General features: G+C 31.5%; 2 protein-coding genes across 2 annotated transcripts; one reads left to right on the forward strand and one right to left on the reverse strand.

Annotated features, from left to right (window-relative positions):
- Positions 1 to 5450: 5450 nt before the first annotated feature.
- LOTGIDRAFT_212296 (hypothetical protein) lies at positions 5451 to 12918 on the reverse strand. Its single transcript, XM_009047998.1, has 13 exons — positions 12783 to 12918; positions 10764 to 11083; positions 9398 to 9614; positions 8833 to 9005; positions 8338 to 8402; positions 8129 to 8185; positions 7938 to 7988; positions 7587 to 7626; positions 7104 to 7141; positions 6818 to 6905; positions 6261 to 6365; positions 6074 to 6121; positions 5451 to 5713 (listed from the first exon to the last, which is right to left on the reverse strand). Exons 3-13 carry the CDS (start codon positions 9600 to 9602, stop codon positions 5567 to 5569), a joined length of 1017 nt encoding a protein of 338 aa, XP_009046246.1. The 5' UTR covers positions 9603 to 9614; positions 10764 to 11083; positions 12783 to 12918; the 3' UTR covers positions 5451 to 5566.
- Positions 12919 to 16728: 3810 nt separating this feature from the next.
- On the forward strand, positions 16729 to 20291 carry LOTGIDRAFT_156723 (hypothetical protein; the record flags this gene model as incomplete). The annotated part of the gene is made up of 3 exons (XM_009047999.1): positions 16729 to 16967; positions 20006 to 20073; positions 20245 to 20291. The coding sequence occupies 3 exons, from the start codon at positions 16729 to 16731 to the stop codon at positions 20289 to 20291; spliced, it is 354 nt and encodes a 117-aa protein (XP_009046247.1).
- Positions 20292 to 20587: the final 296 nt, after the last annotated feature.

A 20587-nucleotide genomic window follows, 5' to 3' on the forward strand; every position in this document is an offset into this window, starting at 1 on the left:
CCGGGGGGGGGGAGGGGGGCGGTATGTTCTTAAGTTTCAAAATTTCACAAGGCTTATTGAAAAAAACAAATTTGAGTTATACATGAGTTTTGGTCCTTGTTTTTAGTCAAGATTTAAATTATATCGCTCCCTTTACGTTGTTACGTGTTATTTTTCATAGAAAATTAGAAAATGATTTTGAATTTGTTGGGATGATTTTGGATATCTATTATGGTCAAATTCAATGATTTATGATCATTGGTCAATCTATTTTTTTTTTTTTATGAAATATTAGTGTTAATTAAGGTACAGAATGAGGCTATTGTATAATTTTAATCAGATTCCTAATTTTGCACTGGTGGCTTAATGACATTATACATCATGTCTTTTGGCATTCTTTTTTTCATTTTGAACCACATATTTTTTTTACCGCTATACTGTTGTCTCCCTAAATTGCCAAAAAGCAATGTTATAACCTTTGATATTTTTTGTTTGTTCAAATTGTAAAGATTTTTGATATTTTTTTAGAAAGAGAAATGTGCCATTTTGATTTAGTTGATACATGATTCCCTTTTTATCATTATGAATAACTGTATCATCAGGTAAATTTCAGCCATGTGTATCACTTTTCAGAATTAAAATCTCTAATTGATCTTTTGGCAATTCAATATGAAATCATGGTTTCAGCTGTTATCCAGACTGGTATTATCATTCTCGTGTGTCATGTCATGTCTATGACATCTTGTTATCGTTAATATCTTCCCAATTGTTTGGGAACTGAACATCATATTCTAATTTTGAAAAGTGGTACAGATGGGTGAAAATAAGCTTGTTAAGCATATGTTTAGATACTAAATAAAGTCTTGTACAGATGGTATTTTTTATGAGATTGGTCAGTGGTGTACAGTTCAACTCATTATTATTGGCCAGCCCCTGTATACATGTTTAAATTGTATAAAATGTGCAAAATATAAATATTGAGAATTGTTCATGGGTACACAACTGCAAGTTTAATAAACAGGGTATAAATCGACAATAACTGTTAATGCACAATGAATAAAGACCACATAGTTTTTTAACTTTGTCAATATTTATTGTTTTTTTCTTTTCTATTTTACCATTTATTATAGTGCTTTTGATATTGAAAGAATAAAGATCTTAAATTATTTATAATTTTTAAATTGAAATGGTTTTTTGTGTGTTTTTGTTACATTTATGTCTAAAAAATGTTAGTGCTTTTTATTAAAAAAAAAATTCAACTACCCTCACTTGTTAATATCAATGAAAGCACAGCGTGTTTTTGTCTTTTTTTTACATTTATTATATATATTTGTTCATGTTTTATACAGAATGGCATTTAATTTAATTTTTTTTTTACTATATTTGTAATAATTGTATATTGTATTTAGTAGTGTCCAAAATATAAGTCAGTTTTCTACTCTATCTCTTATTTCATTGTTAGATCTCATTTGTTAACATATCTTGTCTATATTGTGATGCAAACTACTTGCCCTTACACCATAGCGATTGCCAGTTACGTATGTTTGCGAATGTTTGAATAGTGCTCATAAGTTTTGAGGTGTGAGTTGCCTTAACAACTCATAACAACTTTCATTATTCACAACCATATTCAACTGGTGTGAGGTATGTTTAGCCTTTTTTTTAAATAAAGCTACTGGAATTTGTTTTTATATAGGGCAAGAATTGTTTCTATAAACAAGAATATATCTGAACACAGTTAAAGATGGTTCCCTTGTTTACATTTATGAAAATGCTAATATTTATATCAATAGAAAGTAGAAGTGTTCTAATGCTTGGAAAAGTACCGGTTTTTCTTACATGTCCATAAAAAAATTGTGACTGATCAAGTAAGGTCAAAAAATCTTTTTTGCTTATCCAGACTGTACATACAGTTAAATTTCTTATTGGTTAAAACTCTTAATTATATGCCATAAGAACATAATGATATGATTATGAATACATAATAATTCATTAGAAACACCAATTAATCTAATAGTTTGGTTAATTTGACACTAAAATTTAAGGAAATCCATCTTTAATGTCTATATTTTGGTAAGGGTATATAGCTGAATGAAATTAAGAATGAATACTTGAAAAATTTTCACTGAATAGCTAACTTTCAAAAGTTAACTGAAAACTTCTGTATTTTATTAGTGTCATGCTGAATTTGTAATTGAACTTTGTTCTTTGATCCATGGTCTCTTTTGAAAATAGATATCATACATTTTTAATATTTATTCATATTTTCATTATCAATAATATAAGATGATAAGATAGAAAACTGACTTATGATGTTAATATAGATATAAACTTGTTAGTTAGTAGATAGTTCTATATAATACATATTATTACAATGTATAGAGATATGAAACAGAAATAGTAATTCATCATAGTCTTTAGTTTAGTACTTTTGGTACTTCATTTTAAAAACTTAGTCATACAAAATGTGCAATGGAATTCAGCAGTCTTTTTTATTACGACAATGTTGTGCTTCTTTTATAGTTTGACAGCAACCAATCAAATTCAATCTGAATCTAATTGGTCAAGGTTTTTATTGTTTTGATTGGCTCCAACTTCTAAAGTAACGCTTTAGTTTTGTTTTCTCTGAAACTGACATATTTTCAGGAAAAAATTCAGTCTAAATTCCTATTTGATATTTGGTCAAAATATTATTTGATGTTCAAATTTAACTATGTTTTTTTCCATGAATAGTTTCAGAAACTTTTTATAGAAATTTGTGCAAATTTGTAGTTTAGAAAGAACTAACCAAAATTATCACTGGTATATTTTAGATGTTTCCCCATTTCATATTCTACTACTTAACTTTCTGTTTCACATCTCTTAACTATGAGTGTATCCATTCTGTATTTTTTTTATTAAAATAAATCCCTTGATTTTTACTTTGTTTTTTCTATTTCTGAGAACAGTGACGTATTTAGGGAGTTGACCAATCCCCTCTCTCTCAGGCCTGTGAAAGGGCAATTTTGAAATGAATATTAAGCCCTCTCAAACTTCATCTCAGGCTGTCAAAAATCTGTTGATTTCTGGGGGCCTGTGGTTCAATTATGTATCGTTGATAAATGGTTTATATTAATCAAAACATTTAATGACACGTTGCTTTCTTTTTTTTACGTTTCCAACAAAGGGTCTAGAATGAGTGACTTGGCTGATATTTCACTAGAAAGATTTCAGGGCCCACTTTGATTGGACAATATTTAGCTTAGTATATGTCATTTCCCTCACTTGTATAACAATGACGATTGGAGGTGTGGCTTGGAGGTGTGGCTTGGACACGATGGTATACATCTTTCCTAATTATGCTATAAATAGGTTTGGATGATCCATGAGAGATCAATTCCAAGAGATATGGGCAAGGAGCTGTTTGTCGACAGAGAGAATTACAGACACTACATGATGATATGTTTAAAATTAGTTTAATATAAGTAATCAAATTTAGCAACAGACAATAACAATATGATCAATTTACATTAATTACATAAACATTATGCCTATTACATAAGTCAAATATGAATTCTACCCTAATCAGATTGTTGATTTTTAAAGGGGCAAACCCATGATTAAGTCTAATAACCCCAGGTATGATTGCTGTTTCAGCTATTAATTCTCAACAAAATGTAATTTTAAAAAAATGTGTCATACAATCCTTATAGGTGTACTTGAGCAAGGAATGTATGATTGCATGATCATTTTCGGATTGACATTTTTTGTATGTTTATAAATACATGGAACTGTCCCTTTAAGTCGTCTAATAAGTGGTTTTAATGATTTCTATGCAAACAGAAAAAAATGAATTTTACAAAGAATTAAAACTATTTTGATTTGATAAAAAGAATAGAATACAAAACACTGCAAATGAAATGCACATACTGTATCTATATACTAAAAATTCACCGATTAATAAAGGTATTATATATTTTGCCCTCAACAAAGTATGTAAGAATACAACCACTTTACATATACTTTACCTATGTCATCTCTACGAATATACAACCAATTTACACTTGACAGTTTATAGGAGAAAACATTAGCTCTATGTTACCAACACCTTATATCACAAATTAATATTGGTCACAAATATACATAATATCATAAAATAATCATAAATATAATTTACACTACAATTCTTAGATCATGTTCAAACTATGGTCATTTTAAACATGTACAATTGTTATTGTCAACAGATATTTTAAGATTTTTCCCTGCATATTATTTTATTATTGCCAAATGTCATTTTCCAAAACTTTAACATACAATAAATTAAGATTTCAGGATTCTCTGAAGTTGTAGCTTTGGAACTGTTTTTGTAAATAAAACTAATGTTGTAGTTGTATTATTACTTGGCTTTTTAATTACAACATATCTTTTTTACAATTTTGGTAAAGTATGAATGAAATGGTGTTAAAATTTGGATACAATAGTTTGAATATAAGCTAAAACACTATCATTAAATAATACCTCATTTAAACACACACATTTTTTTTCTTAATACAATAGATATCTAGAAATATTAAAATAGTAGATACCTATATATAGATGTCTTTCTGGATCAAATCAGCTACTTTCACTTGTTTTCTGATTTTAAAGATGGCTGTTCTTATTAATTTTAAATTTCTATATTCATTCAAAATTTGGGAATTATCCTACTTTTATTTTTGTGGTTAATGTTCATAATAAAATTGAAAATATACTATGTTACAAATTGAAACGAGAAATATAGCAACGTTGATTTTAACCAATGAGATCTAGAAGTTCCATTGTTATAATTCTTGAACAAATAAAACATGTCTGGTGGGACACATATCTTGGACAAATCTTCTTGTTAAAAGTGTTACAAGTGTAGTTATATCAACTACATTTGTGTAAAAACTTGGAGTATATTGGACCTATTTTATATGCCTGATACTTTACTAAAATTATAAGAAACGTTGCGATTGATACTAGTAATATTGATTGGTAAGTTAAAGGCCAATATTCACTGTTTCAAGGACTTGATTTGGGTCTTGAATATATGTACATATTTTTCTTAAGTACTAGAACTGCACGAAAATTGCATAATTCCTTCAAAAATACCTCAAACTAGAAATTCTTTTTATATGTATGGATGAGTCTCAAGTAAATACGTTGATAATTCTGGACACACATGGATTTGAAGGCTCAAATTTCTACATTGAGCCTTTAACACTATTACTAATTAGCTTTGCTAAAATATTCCTGTTTCGTGTCTCTTTAAAGTAGAAAAAACGCAAGGTCTTTATGAATCTGGCATAAGTTAAAAATTAAGTTAAAAAATCTTAGTTTGGATTCACAGGCGTTAAGTTTTCATTGTATTATTTGGTTTGTCACATCATTTCTTCAAAAACCACTTAAAATATACTGGATGATTTAAAATAAAAATGCTAAGCAAAAAAATAATAAGCTTGATATCTTAAAAAAAAAAGCCGTCAGAAATGACAAGTACTCAATTAAATTACTTTTTTAAGTTGTTAAGTGACAAATATTTTTCATTAAATTATAAACCAAAATTGCCAAAGAAACCACCACAATATCAGTTTTTGGAACCAAATAATGATAGAATAATAAGAAATATATAAACAACATCAACATAAAGTTGTAAAGCTCCATAAATATACTCTTCTGGTGACAGTTCATGTTTTCTTCCACCAATTATCATCTGAGTATCATATATCAAAAACTGAAATAATTCAATTTGATTTGTTTGAAACATATAAAGACACATCTACTCTCAGGAAATTCTTAAATGAAGTTTTACACCTACTTCTCTGCACCTGAGACTGCAATATGCTTGTAAAAATGGTTCTAGCTTGTATCACTGACAAGGGGAAACCTGATTTAAAAATCTGAGGGTAGTATCTCGCCCTTGCCAGGATTAAACCCTGAATCTTCAAGTTATCAATCAAGCCTCCTGAAGGCACTCACTGAATCATCAAAGATCCAAACAAAAATATCTTAAATGGGGTAGGAGTTATCTGGACATCTGTGCTTAATATAATAGTACAAGTTACTAATGTACAGAAATAAAAGATTAACTTACCAATCCAAATACCAAAGCTGCTAAAGAGGCATAAACAATATCCAAAATCTACAACAGATACAAAAAAATACTACAAAAAATACAGAGATATATTATCATGTACCTACATGTAATCACACAAAATGTGTTAAAAATAACACATCACAAAATTGATGTTGGTCATGCTCATTTTTCCAAAAAATCTTACCCTGTTGTAACCAAAAGCAAATCTCATGATAATTGTCAGGAACCCAAATAACATCAATACCATTACCAATACAAACAGTAGACCACTACATAGTGTAAAATCAATCTGAAATATCAAAATCAATCATGTAATTGTTCTGGCATTTAATTATCTTCTGAATTCAATGATTTCTAGCTGTTTATGAAGCTCAAACTGAGAAGATAGTGAGTTGATCATATAAATATAAATTCATAAAACCAGGTAATTGTTGTTAAAACTACAAGTAATTATTTAACATTTAAGAGCTTTTGCCAATAATTACTTTATATGGATTTATTGTTATATACAGGGATTGTTTTGTATAGTTATGACACCTGGTGAATTGATCATGAACACATTCTCTTGTTGACCAGGTCTGAGATATTAAATTTTATATCAATCCTAGACGTAGTATGAATTTTAGCTCTAAAGAGGGTTTTACATCCAGCCCAGCAATAGAAAATCTTTTGTCAATCAAGAAATTTCTGATCAACATGACCTTTGACTAAAATGCCAAGTTTCAAGTGATCAATAGTTACCTTGGTTTGAATAGCAAAGATTGAAATAGCCAAGCATACAGCAGCAGTAATACCCAGAGCCATCAACACAATATTCGTATCATAGAAACTGAAAGTAAATAAATAGTGATATTTTATACCATCAAGTTAACATGGGGCAAATGAAATATGGTATACATTATATACAATCAGATATATTTCAAATAAACTGTTTATATTCTGAGTAAAAAGTAGGTGGAAAGAAATTTCTACAGATCCTGTAAATATCAGAACCTTTGCAGATAAATAGAGAAAATATTCAACTTACCTGCTGATCATTCCAGTCATAAAGGAAAATGCTAAAGTCTGAAATCAAAACATTTAACATCAAAAAAGAGATATTATGTTTATTTCCAACATCAAAGGATAAGCACAAAAAAGTTGTAATCTAATGCCTCCTTCCAGATACTAGCAGAAATAGTATGAAAAGAATTGAAAAATAATTGTTTGGATTAATCAAATCCATCTAGGCAGTTTTCTTTAGTGTCTAGTTAACCGAGACTTATCATAAATATTGAAATAGACTCAGATAACTAGACTCTTTATTTTTGCTCTCTCCAATGTCACCTGTAATATTGCTAAATAATTGATGCATTTCAATATGATGGAAATTACTTCAAAATCCCTATATGTTGTGTAGAATAACATTGTTCTCTTTTCTCTCATTAGTCCTATATGGACTGAGCTTCAAGTTACACAACTTAAAAACAAAAACAATAAACTGACACTATCAAAAATATTTTCTACTTACAAAAATACCCAAACAAATAAAGTTTCCAGGATACTTTCTCCTAAAAGCATAAAATTAATTGTTTATCAAGGGCAGTAACTGAGAATGCAATTAACTGTAAATAAACAAGAAGTATAATGTGACAATTTGAGTTTTATCCACTCTGAAGACAAAGATAAGCACTGTATCAGTATCAGAGGTTTTTCTCAAATTGTTGCAAATTAAGGGGTGACTATCTTCACAATCACAAAAAATGCCTTGAATTTTCTATATCCCAACTCTTGTAAAATAAACTGGACTGATCTACCAATACATGATTGCAACCAATATATCTCTTGGTCTGAGATTTTTTTTAACAATTTGTATCTTTACCTGACACTTGGGCAGCAAACCAATGCAAAATATGTCACTAAAAATGTACCACTGAAAAAAAAATGATGAAATATTATTGTTTTGTCCGAATAAAATTTCATTTAGGCCTTTTTTTTTTGCATAAATCAGTACATTTTGAAAGGAAATAGAAATTGTTAAGACACTTTAATTAATATTTTTTAAAAACTTACTATGATACCCAATACATCCAAAATCCTGGACCCTGAATCCATCTTTTAATACTATCCCTATAATAATAAAAAAAACAATCTTAAACCCCAACATAGAATACAGAAACAATGCAATTTCTTGATATTATAGAATGCATCATTTATAGAAAAAACATAAATCATCATGTTTACAGTTGTTTTGTTGAGTCAAATTGATGCTTAATACTTACACAAAAAGGAATAAACAAACAAAACCAACTGTTACCAATAACTGACTCATAAGTATGAGATATACCTACAAATATAAAACATTGGTACTGTTAAATATTGTATAATAAATTGTGGATGTAACAGGTCAGTTCAGGTTAACACTGTGACCTGCTGCCATCAACTTTTCTGAGGCATGATGGAGTATTCTCATTCATAAACCCTCACTGCAAGTGTAACGATGGACAGTGAGAAAATTTAGTATATTTTCATATATTTGCCTGGGGCTGACAGAGAGTTGGGACCACTGGAATTGGTCCGCAGGCTAGGGTCTATATAATTTTGAAATATTTTTTTTTTGGTCTCTTTCAATTTATTGAAATACATTCTAACCCGAATCAGTTGAGAAAATCGAGTATAATCCGGGCCAGATCTGCTTAGTCCACTACTGACCACTGACCTATATGTTAATCAGCAATTACTTAGATAGCACAATTTGAAAATGAAAGAATACACACCTTTTTAATAAAGCCTCTTCTAACAGCTTTATCAGAGAATGAAGCCATATTGTTACCATCTTCAAAATTACCTCCACTACTGCTCGAGTCATTATTATCTACATTAGCAAAATATTGAGCTGGCATTTTAGGTAGAGGCATAGGCATACCAGGTGGTCCACCAAATCCCATATCTGAAGAACAAACAAAACTTAATCGTAAGAAAATTAAGAAATAAAAACATGATCAATTCTAATGTCTACAATAAGCAACCTTATATTCCATTGTAAATTTGGATTGGATATTATATTGTTGAATTTGGATGAATAAGCTTAATCAATGAAATCAACATCATAGATGACAAGATTTCTTAAACTTAAAGGCAACAAATAAATATCATGCTTTCTGCTGTTTGATGTTTAAAATGTCACCTGTTGGTCTGGACAGATGTATGAATATCTATGATCCATGCTACAGACAAAAATTTTCCTGTTTGGGTAGTTTGAGATTGTTGAGTTATTGATGTTTTAAATCTATGAAAGGACAAGGGTCTTTACTTTGTAACTTGTTGCATTAATTTACTTACTTTGTTGAGGTGCATTCTGTTGCTGAAATTTTTGTTCTTCTGCAGGTGCAGTGGCTTGATTATAAGTTGGAGGGGGTGGAACAGAACCTGGGGGTCCATACCCTTGATTAGTGAACCCTTGATGTGGATAACCTTGATTGACTGGAGGGTAACGAGAATCCATTGGTGGATAAGGCTGGTTTGGAGGTGGATTAAAAGCTGCCATGTCACCAGTTTACTGAAATAATATATAATGTAGTTAATACATATTTTACAGTAGGTGGAACATGTGATATAAATATGCAAATGATATTCTAGCACATAATACATTTTGATATAACAAAAATATTGAGGCTTTAAAGTGAGTGGGCCATATTTTTTACCAATTGCATGTTAGTCTCAGAAATAGCCAATTAGTAATAGTGTTTACAGCTCACTGTTGAAATTTGAGCCTTAAATCCATGTGTGTTTAAAATTATCCACATTCACATTACGTTAAAAGACAAGTCGTCTTTTCTTGAGACACTACCATATATAGAAATTACTAGTTAGAGATAATTTTGAAGGAATTCATACATTTCTAGTACTTTTGAAGACTCATTACATATTGAGCATTCAACATTCTAATCAAGCTCCACAAATCGCACATCTGTCCCTTTAAAAACAGTGCCAGTCACATTTGACTCTCGATCAGATGTGGTTTTCAGCTTGTAAGACATGGTGTTGTGGATGTGAAGAAGATTTCATTTGTTTAAACAGGTTTTTTTTTTTATTGGTCATAAATAGACATTAATGGTCGTCATTTAATGATATCATTCCTTTGATGTAATTGTAAAAAGAATTAAATCAATGAATGGTTTATACTTATTATAAATCTTGTTATATATAAATTTATGTGTAGTATGGTGTTATATGTATGACTTCTATATATTTTGCAGCTTAAAAATTTGTTTAAGCTTCTAGAATAAATCTACCCTATCATTAATAATAATTGTGTGCATTTTATGACCTTACAGACACAGTTCTTGCACCCTGTAGAACCAAAACAATTTTAGATCATTTAAATTATCTTTAATATACTAGTATGAATTTGTGACATAATCACAAAGAGGAAATAACATACGGTATATCAGGTTTTGAATTACTAAGTCTAGGATAAACATTGTGGGTGTGGCTTCTTTCCTCTTAACATACAGAACTACCCTATATAGCTACCAATAAGTATGAAATAAAAATATTCAGTCACATTGACTTTTTTTATAAGTTACATATGGAATTTGATCAACCAATACCATAACAGTTTAGACTACTAATTCATTATAACCTGCTCTTATCTTATAAAATGTAACTTTCTTATCATAATACAAACACAAAATAAACCATTTACCTTATTACTACTGCAAGTGTCAGCTTGAACTTCTTATAAGGTTATCAAATGAATAAAATACTGGTATGGTATTAAGAATTTTCAAAACAATTGAACACTTCAATCTCTGCCTAAAACTATCTAATCTTTTTCTTTATCTCATATAAGCTTAGTAATCCCTTGTCTAATTTCTAAATTTTCATACAAGTCCACACATAAACCTACTTGTTTTCATAAACCTACTTGTTTTCATTTTCAATCACATAAAAGATAAGAGTATGGAAGTATGCATCCATTAACATTGCATAATTTGAAATACTTATTTGGAACCAGAATTGATGCTGAAAAACATTTTTTTTTTTGCAAAGGTTATAAGAAATTGAAATTTAATGGGATTGAATCACAATGGACATATTTTTTAAGAACTTCCACTTTACAGTGATACTACGTTTTAAAATTAACATAAAATTTAAGAATTTTAAACTTGGTGAATAAGAGCCAGTAGATATACCTGGTGTCATAAATAATATAACAGAATCATATATAATCCAATAAATCCAAAAAACTTAGTAATTATCCATAAATATTCAATAAACTATTGAAAAACGCTTAAAATCAAGATTAAGTGTTTTTCAATAATTTCTTAGTTTTATGAATTTTCCAATTTTCCAGATTTTACAGGGATTCTGTTGTAACTTTATGACACACTGATGAATATATACTCATGTTGACCATTTCGAGAACCTAAATTTCATGTTCATTCTAAGACGTAGTATCAATTTAAGTTAAGCTTATCTTATACATTTATAAATGAAATAACTTTAACATATTTTGGCAAATCAATACACCTGTAATCTTACTGTAAGTTTTTCCTCAGTTCTATATAAGCTGCTTATTCTTCACATCAATACATGACAAAATAGATGATCAAACTTCAAAATTCTTTTATTACTTTCATTATGTTATATTTAACAATAATTGTTATAATAGAGGGTTGGTGGTTGTTTTGATTATCAATTTATTTTGATTTAAATCAAAATTAAAAAATTTTTTTTTTTGATTATATACTGGTACTGTAGAAACGTCTTAAAATGCTTTTTCTTTAACCAAAATGTGTCAACTAGCTCCTCTACATTATAATGTTATGGCAAAGATGCAAACTCTCTCTGTAATTCAACTGAAATATAGGTTAGATTTTAAAATCATTAGAGAAAATAATATATATTGTTGTCTTTCTGATCGGTTCAAGGGACCTGTGGTGGCTCATTGAGTACAGTGCTTCCTCGCTAACCATGAGGTCATGGGTTCAATCCCCTGTTGGGAAAAGATTTTCCAATCTTCCCTTAATCAAGGGCGCAGACAAATACAAAGTGGCAGATTTGAGTTATTACCAATCATCACAATTCTTTATTGGCCAAATTTCCTTAAAATCCCTAGCTGTAATCGGAATTCCAAATGTAGTCCAACGATCAACTAGCTAATTCAGTGTCAGCAGAAAAAGTCTATGGAACACAATGTGGGCCATATTCTTATGTTGTTTCAATGACTTTCAGCAATTAATCACGCTACGTATCTTATTTTGTCAGTCACAATTTTTTTTTCTAATCATTGTTTTTAGAAGGAATTGTCACTAGTTATAATGAATTGATATTAAAGATAAATACTAAGAGAAGTTAGTTATACCACTGAGTATCCATACAATGTGCTATTCTTATTTATAGATCAAACATGGTACACGAAAATAGGTGACGCATTTTTTGTCAAGTTGGTTACTCATGAAATATTGGTCAAAGTGAGGGATTCATAAAGAAAATCGAAACAAACCAATTTGAATTATTTTTTAGAATATCTGAGGAAACATCTAAGACATAAAAAATTGTTTGTTTGTATAACTTTGACGAAATTAGGTGTTGAATCCTTATATGCACCGAAATTATCTATTGAGATAAGCAAACAACAAAAATGAAAAAATAATTAATTTTCACTAGAAAATTCTAGAAACTATTGTTATTCATTAAGCTCGCTAAGATGATATCTTACCAGTACTATAAGAGTCTTTCAATATCCTAATAATGATGAGTTATGTGTACATTAATTAGAAAATAACTTCAAACGCTTCGAAGAAAAATGGTTTCGCAATCTTTCTGTTATTTTCCAATGTTTTGGTTCCGGCTGACATTAGAGGCCTTGACCTTCATTAAAAGCGCCACCAAGGACAAGGGAAGATAATCAAGACTAGACTATTACCACAACTAACTTAGTAAACTTCTTCGAAGATGAGGGTCTGATAACTAACAAAGTAAACTCTTTCCAGATCCTACCGATTTGTGGATATGGTACGCGCAACGAAGTTCTCTAACGTGGCAGTGGAAAAACTCAGTCGGTAGCGAGTTGGATTCGTTTGGCTAATCGTACCCTTAGGCCTATACCCCTATCCGTATCGCACTGCAAGAAATGGATTAATAAAGTACACGAATTGTGTAGGAAAAGAATGAATATATATCGGAAGAGGAAACAGATAATGCTTTTGTTTTTATTCATCTTAAATTTTAGTATCGCCTCACACATCGAGCATGCAGCGAATTTCATCGTTGCTCCAATCAATCCTCGAAAATGGCGAACCTGCACCCTTTAAAAGGACCATTTTTTTACTTCTAGGCTACCACAGCTTTCCGAAATTGACGTGAACAGGTTCTATCTTTCATGTTAATGAAAAACTTAGTTGTAAAAGTAAAAATACCATCTACCTTGTACGAGTTGTATCGAACAATAGGTTGGAGAGATCAAGAATTCGTTAAAGGTTCGATTCAATCACCACAAAACTGACATCAATCTTTAAAATTAATAAAACGGTATCAAAACACTTTAATCAATTCGATCATCAGTTAAACAGACCTATTGAGCAGCTGTATAAACAATCATATATAGATGCTAAGAAAAACCGATTAATTCGCTAAAAACTCTTGGATTAACACGTTACAAACAATGCACCCCTTTGGAATGAATAGACTTTCAAATTGTAACCGGGCTGAACTTAACATAGACATTCAACTAGCATACAGATTTCGGTCGAATCGGGTCGAATCGTCTCAGCATACACATTCGCGGCATAATCGAAATTCATACCATACTATCTTACACGGGTCCTGATTCGAAATATCAAATCACTAAGTCTCCCTTACTTTTTGTACGGAGGTCCATTAAAGACAGGTAGGTAGGTAGATGACAAGTTAACGTTCGCTTCCAGCGGATGCTGATATCGCAAACTAGGTAGTTGTTGGTAGTCGTAGTAGGTGGTAGTTGGATTGGTTCAAATTGGATGATTCTATGTTGTTGGTTTGGTTGTTGATTCTTCGTTAGATCTGGTCGGGTCGAATGACATGGCGGTGAAACTCGGCCCTGGATGGTGTGGCGTGAGTTACTCGATCTCCTTCATCCTTCCAAACTCGTTCTGATCATGGTATTTCTTGTTGATTGGTAGTCATTAGTGAAAATAGCATAACACTGTTGTATTTTAAGAAATAATTTTTGTTTAAGTGTCAGAACTTGGGTATTGCATGCAAAATTTCTGTTGCGTGAAAGAAATTTTCACTTGAAACATTTGTCATAGAACATTTTACAATTGACTTAGACAAATGTGCATTGTCTTTAGCCTAATTAGGCCTATGACTGTTTTTCCCTTCCATTGACTTAATTTTTTTAAGGCCATGAAACGAATGCAATAAGAACATTTAAAATCGAAACAGTCCCCAGTTGATATAAATTTCAGAACTTAAAAAGTTAAACGTTGAGAAAATGTAATTAGATTTGGCATCATTTGCATCTACCCAACGCTTCATAGAATCGTTCAAAGCTCGAAATTGTGCTTTAAATGTTTTGAGTTGTAACTGAGAAGGGTAAGGATAGTAATAGATACAAGAAGATATACTAATTGATAGAGATTGTCTATGTAAATGAACACAGCAATTCACACTCTCGTGCAGTTATATTACTCAAAATGTATGATGAAAAGCCAATTGCTGCTGTAAATTATATGAGGAACAATGGCATGTTCACGTTGTTGGGAGGTTAAACGTGCCATGCGCTTGCTGTCTTCACAGCAATTGAATTCTCAGTCGGCGTCAGTTTGTTTTTATACAGAACTCTGATACATATTGCACGTGCATTTCGATTTTCCTCCACATCACTTACAACTTGCTCCCACGGACATCTGACAGTTACCAAGGTTCACAACTCCTAAATCGAACGCAACCGATATTATCAGTTGAAACTTGAATGTCATAAAGTGGGCTATTTAAAGTCTGGTTGTGTTTTGACAGACATATAATACAGGTGTTTTATATAACTGTGTTTTTACATTCCTATAATATAGGTGTTAAATATGGTTGTGTTTTGACAGACATATAATACAGGTGTTTTATATAACTGTGTTCTTACATTCCTATAATATAGGTGTTAAATATGGTTGTGTTTTGACAGACATATAATACAGGTGTTTTATATAACTGTGTTCTTACATTCCTATAATATAGGTGTTAAATATGGTTGTGTTTTGACAGACATATAATACAGGTGTTTTATATAACTGTGTTCTTACATTCCTATAATATAGGTGTTAAATATGGTTGTGTTTTGACAGACATATAATACAGGTGTTTTATATAACTGTGTTCTTACATTCCTATAATATAGGTGTTTAATATGGTTGTGTTTTGACAGACATATAATACAGGTGTTTTATATAACTGTGTTCTTACATTCCTATAATATAGGTGTTTAATATGGTTGTGTTTTGACAGACATATAATACAGGTGTTTTATATAACTGTGTTCTTACATTCCTATAATATAGGTGTTTAATTTTTATGTTCGATTTATTTTTTATACCAAATGAAATTAGATCTTATGATGTATGCTCGACGTTAATTCTGCGAATGAAAGGTTAAGACCGTCAGGCCTGTGCACCCATTCAAGTATTCATATTTAAATAGCTGTGATTGGTTTATATAAGCGTCATTGGAACTAGATAGCGATAGAAAACTTGTTAGATTACAATTGCGACAAAAAAATATCAGAAAAAATAATAAAAATTGTAATCTCATTTTAATTAGATTATCTTTTTTCACGCTTCCAATTGTATAGATTTTGGGTCCCAGTCAAGTGTGAAAAAAGTGTTTCTTTTATATACACTGATGCCTTGTTTTTAAGGTTCAACACTCACTAAAAGATCTAATTGTGTAACAACATGTTTCAGGTTCTGTTTTAATATTTCTTGATAATATATTGTATAAATAGATAATGCATATTGACCACTATTTTTCAGATGTTGAACAGAAGATGGGGACCTGCCATGAGGGCCTCGTGAACTCAGAACAGGTGATCTTGCTATGTGATCACACATCACATTTGTTTTTACATTAATTGGCTCTAAAATTATTGTCTTTTTACTGTATAATTTATTCATTGTTCAACCTGTAAAATGCCTTTTATTATATTTTTAACAGTTGTAATATTCAAAAGAAGTATCTCCTGTGAAATCTGTAATACATTGTACTTCCAAAATGAATTTCTACTTTTCTGGTACAATAATATTTTAAAATCTTGATAATCTAGATAAATGCCATCGTTTCCGGACAATTTCCCAGTTCGTGAAGTGAGATGTACGGAGCAGAAGGAATTCAATGGGAAACCATTTCCCTCAATACTATCACCTCAGTCTAAACATCACCTACAGTCCAACGACGATCTTGTCCAATGGTTAAAGGGAAATAATGACGTCTTCTACAACCTTCTGTTGAAATCTGGAGCCATCTTGTTTCGAGATTTCTCTATCGATTGTCCAACTGCTTTTGATCATTTCGTGAAATCATTCGTATTGGATCCTCTACGGTATGTTGGTGGTACTGCTCCAAGACGAGTGATAGTTGGTAATGTTTTTACCGCTTAATGAATCTCTACCGGATCAGCCAATCCGTTTCACCACGAAATGGCCCAAGTACCAATTTTCCCCAAAGTTCTCTTCTTCTACTGCGACGTTCCACCAAGCGAGGGAAGACAGACACCATTGGTCATCTCCAATGAAATCTACCGAGCCATAAACGAAAGACATCCGGAATTTTTCCACGACTTAGAAGAGAAAGGAGTAAAATATACTCGAGTACTACCTGACGGGGATAATCCTACGTCTTCCGAAAGCGGAAGCGGAAGAGAAATGTCCATTTCAGGGTACTTCCTTTGAATGGCTTCCTGGTGGGTGTTTGAAAACAGTTACAGCAGTTTTACCAGCAATTCGAGAAGATACCTGAACTGGCAACAAGACCTGGTTTAACTCGGTCATAGCAGCTTACACTGGTTGGAAGGACTGCAGAAATGATCCGGAAACCGCCATCTTGTTTGGAAATGGTGAAAAGATGCCGGCCGATGTGATGAAGGACCTGACAGCAATGTTAAATAAATTATCGGTAGATATCACTTGGCAGAAAGGCGATGTCTTTATGGTAGACAATCGCCAAGTTCTTCATGCCAGAAGACCCTTTACTCCACCTCGTACCATTTTAGCAGCACTTTGTAAATAAACTACCATAAACATTTTTGGATGTTGTCGAGAATTTTTCCATCTAAGATTATTTTGGTATATTTAGAGTGTGGTCAATTTATTTTATGATAACACCAGGTATCCAAACCCTTCTAGAGAGATGTATCAGAAACGACTCATCGCATGGATTTTGCAATTTGTAGGATATCTTGTCGGATATTGCTAGTTGTACTCTGTATTTGATGTATCTAAATGTAGATATTTGTCCATGTCAACTTAGGGTTTATTGTACTCAAGGTTTCAACAATTTACATGGTCATTAATGGCGACAAGATAAATTGTTAAAGCGCTATTAAATAAAACACATGGGTAGTATACCCTAATATTGTGTTCAGTTATTTAATGTGACCCTAACCCAAAGTGTCGTTTGAGGATAATGTTTGGAAAAAGTGTATCACCTAATACAACCCCTTCACCAAGCTCTTGAGCATTCCCCACGTTCTTCCTATGACGCTTCAAATGTGTCTATTTTGCCAAATTTAATGTTTTGTACATCGGAAAATAAGGGTATTCAATTAATCTAGAAGGGAGAGAGATCAAGACAACCTTTGTCTTTGTATTAATTTGTAAACCATAGTGGTGCAGCATGGACTAGATAGTCACCTTAGTTGGCTCGACAGGCAATAAATGAATAACATCTCATCGAGATCTGGGGGGTGTAAAATTCCGAACTGTCCGAATTGGGTCAGAAAGACATAAAACGAGACTCAATTCTGTCAAAGACCGTGCACAAATTTGGGAATGACGACGAATGAATAATTCGAAACAATTTTGTAGTTCGTGTAGGGTCATTGTACTTATTTTGACGATCAAATGATATGATTTAATTATTGAGTAGTTATTATCACCATCAACGGGGAAATTGATTGACAGGGAGAAATCTATACATTCTGAAAATGGGGGTAACCCAGAATCCTGATAATGGGAATTGATAGAACCTCCTGGAACTTCTAATATTGCTCTCAATTCCATGGGCATGATGGGTTATTTGCCAGTGACCACTAATATAAATATTATAAATGTTCTAAAATATTTGAGTCATTCTGTCCCTTATTTGTACGACTCGTCTCGATCGTACGCCTATGTTGAAATTGGTATAGCTCTTTCAGTTTTCAAACGATTTTCGCAATTTTCGATTTTCGTACGCAGGCCTAAATGATCTAACAATGAGGATCTCGTTTCACGATCCACTATCTTTAAATTTACTGTGGTTTAATCTGTTCTTTTGCAATCATATTTGTATCTTTTTCACTTTTTCGTCCCAGAATTTATTGCCACATTTATGTCAAAGCTTTTCAGTAAATTTTCTAATTATCTTCTTTGAGGGTAGCCTGATTTAGGCCTAAAACTTGAGTAATGGTGAATTTTATTCTAACAGTAACGCTATATCCCTTTAAATTTCGGGGTAATATTTGGCGCGAATCTAGCAATCATGTTATTTGTTCTGTCAAGAATTAAAGGTCCCCTTCCGTGTAATTTACTTCACAAACATGTGAATTTGGCAATTTTTTCCCTCGGTAACTTAACGAAATATACTTTATTCGTTGATCCAAAGATTTTTGAACAGGTTTTAGACTTAACAAAGGATTTTTAAGTCCAGTACCTCTACTCAAAATTCTTTCAACCAGCGACTCTGAAATATTGGTGGATCTTTACCTTTAATAATTTATCAACTTTCACCAAATTGACGAGAAGGTGACAGTTTAAAACCATCAGAAACTCAAAACAATTTTTTGGCGGGAAGAGTTGACACGTAGAGCACGTGGATACAGAATGTTGGCTGTTGATTGGCTGAAATTCAAATTGTCAGTCAAAAAGTGGGATGAGTTTAACGTAAAATCATCGTTTGCTTATCCAAAGGTCCGCATTTCTGAGCGGGATTTCGGTAATATCAGTTGTGACTTATGACTTATGATATATTCTGTATTGGATTTTGGATGGTTTTGAATTATTTGTAGGATTAAATATTATCGGTTAGTTTGGACTTTTCTCAATCTAGATTCTTACGCGCGTGACCTTGAAAATTTAGACCCAATGTCACGAGAATAAATGACAAATATAAGTTATTTCATGACTTTAAAAATAACATGGAAGATATCAGGAGTATCATTATGGCCATCTTTTGTTTTTATTTATATTTTTCACTGGTATTTAAATTACAATTCAAGAATCATTCAGTTTTATGATACTAATCAGAACCTTTACATACCGTACTTCATACGTTAAAAAGTGCTATACAAAATTTTAAACTGCTGTGCAATTTAGGCCCATAGAGCAAAAGACTTATGCAAATAAAAAAGTAATTTATACCCTTCAGAGATGAGGGTAGTCTAGTTTAGGATTAGGGGGTGGAGGTATTAAAGAGATGGTGGCCTATATTTGTTGTTTTAGAATATGGTATTAGGCGGTCCACCTTAGGTGGGGACGAGGATAGACAGGTTTACAATTAAGGGGTGGGGATGTTAAGGGATGGTGTCCTATAATTGTTAGTTTATGATAAGAAATTAAGGTAGAGATGAGCTTGCAAGCTTCCTATTGTGAGAATTCAGATTTTTGTGATTCATGAGAAAAGTATAACCGCCCATTAATGCTAAGTAAAATTTTACTTTTTGAAACAATTCACAAAACAATGTTGTTTGTATTCTAAAAATTATTATTCTTTTTACAGTGACAGCAGTTCACAGAAGTTATTAGTATGCAAAGTTTTAAATTGCTTTCGACAAACAGATCTTTATGGTGAGTTTTTTTTATAATTAACTTTCTGTTTGTTTTTTAAAACTACTTGAATTATTTCTCAGGTATTCCAACTGTTAGGCCTAGGTTTAAGCAGGAGGTATCTTGTGAATTTTTGTGAGGGTGACATGATTCAAATGTAGATGTTAATGTTAAGTTTCTTTTTTTTTGCAGGTGAATCCACTAACCCTGATTTAACAAACTCCATCTGTATTTGGTGATTGTGTTTAGAATGAATGACCATCCAGAGTTGTCATAATTTATGCTAACCAATCCAAAGTACTTTTAAAAATGGTAAGACACTACATCTACTAGTCCATTTAAAAAAATAGATACCCTGCAATTCCTGACATAACAGCAAGGAAATCTTATATGGTACACAATATTTGATACATACATTACTTGTGTATTAGTGGGTTGAATACTGAATGGCCCAGAACAGGACATGAATAACAAATTTGTCAGATCATGTATGCTAAGTGGAGTCACCTGCATAAAATAATAGGAAAAATCCTTG

The sequence above is a fragment of the Lottia gigantea genome (genome assembly GCF_000327385.1).
Source record: "Lottia gigantea unplaced genomic scaffold LOTGIsca_12, whole genome shotgun sequence".
Lineage (NCBI taxonomy): Eukaryota > Metazoa > Mollusca > Gastropoda > Lottiidae > Lottia > Lottia gigantea.

Excerpts from the sequence above, each read along its gene's own strand:
- LOTGIDRAFT_212296 (XM_009047998.1), bottom strand. The coding sequence starts at position 9,602 with ATGGCAGCTTTTAATCCACCTCCAAACCAGCCTTATCCACCAATGGAT. Across the intron at positions 9,006-9,397 it reads ACAGAATGCACCTCAACAAA|ATATGGGATTTGGTGGACCA; the intron begins GTAAGTAAATTA and ends TTTGTTCTTCAG. Across the intron at positions 8,186-8,337 it reads GTTTGTTTATTCCTTTTTGT|GGATAGTATTAAAAGATGGA; the intron begins GTAAGTATTAAG and ends TTATTATTATAG.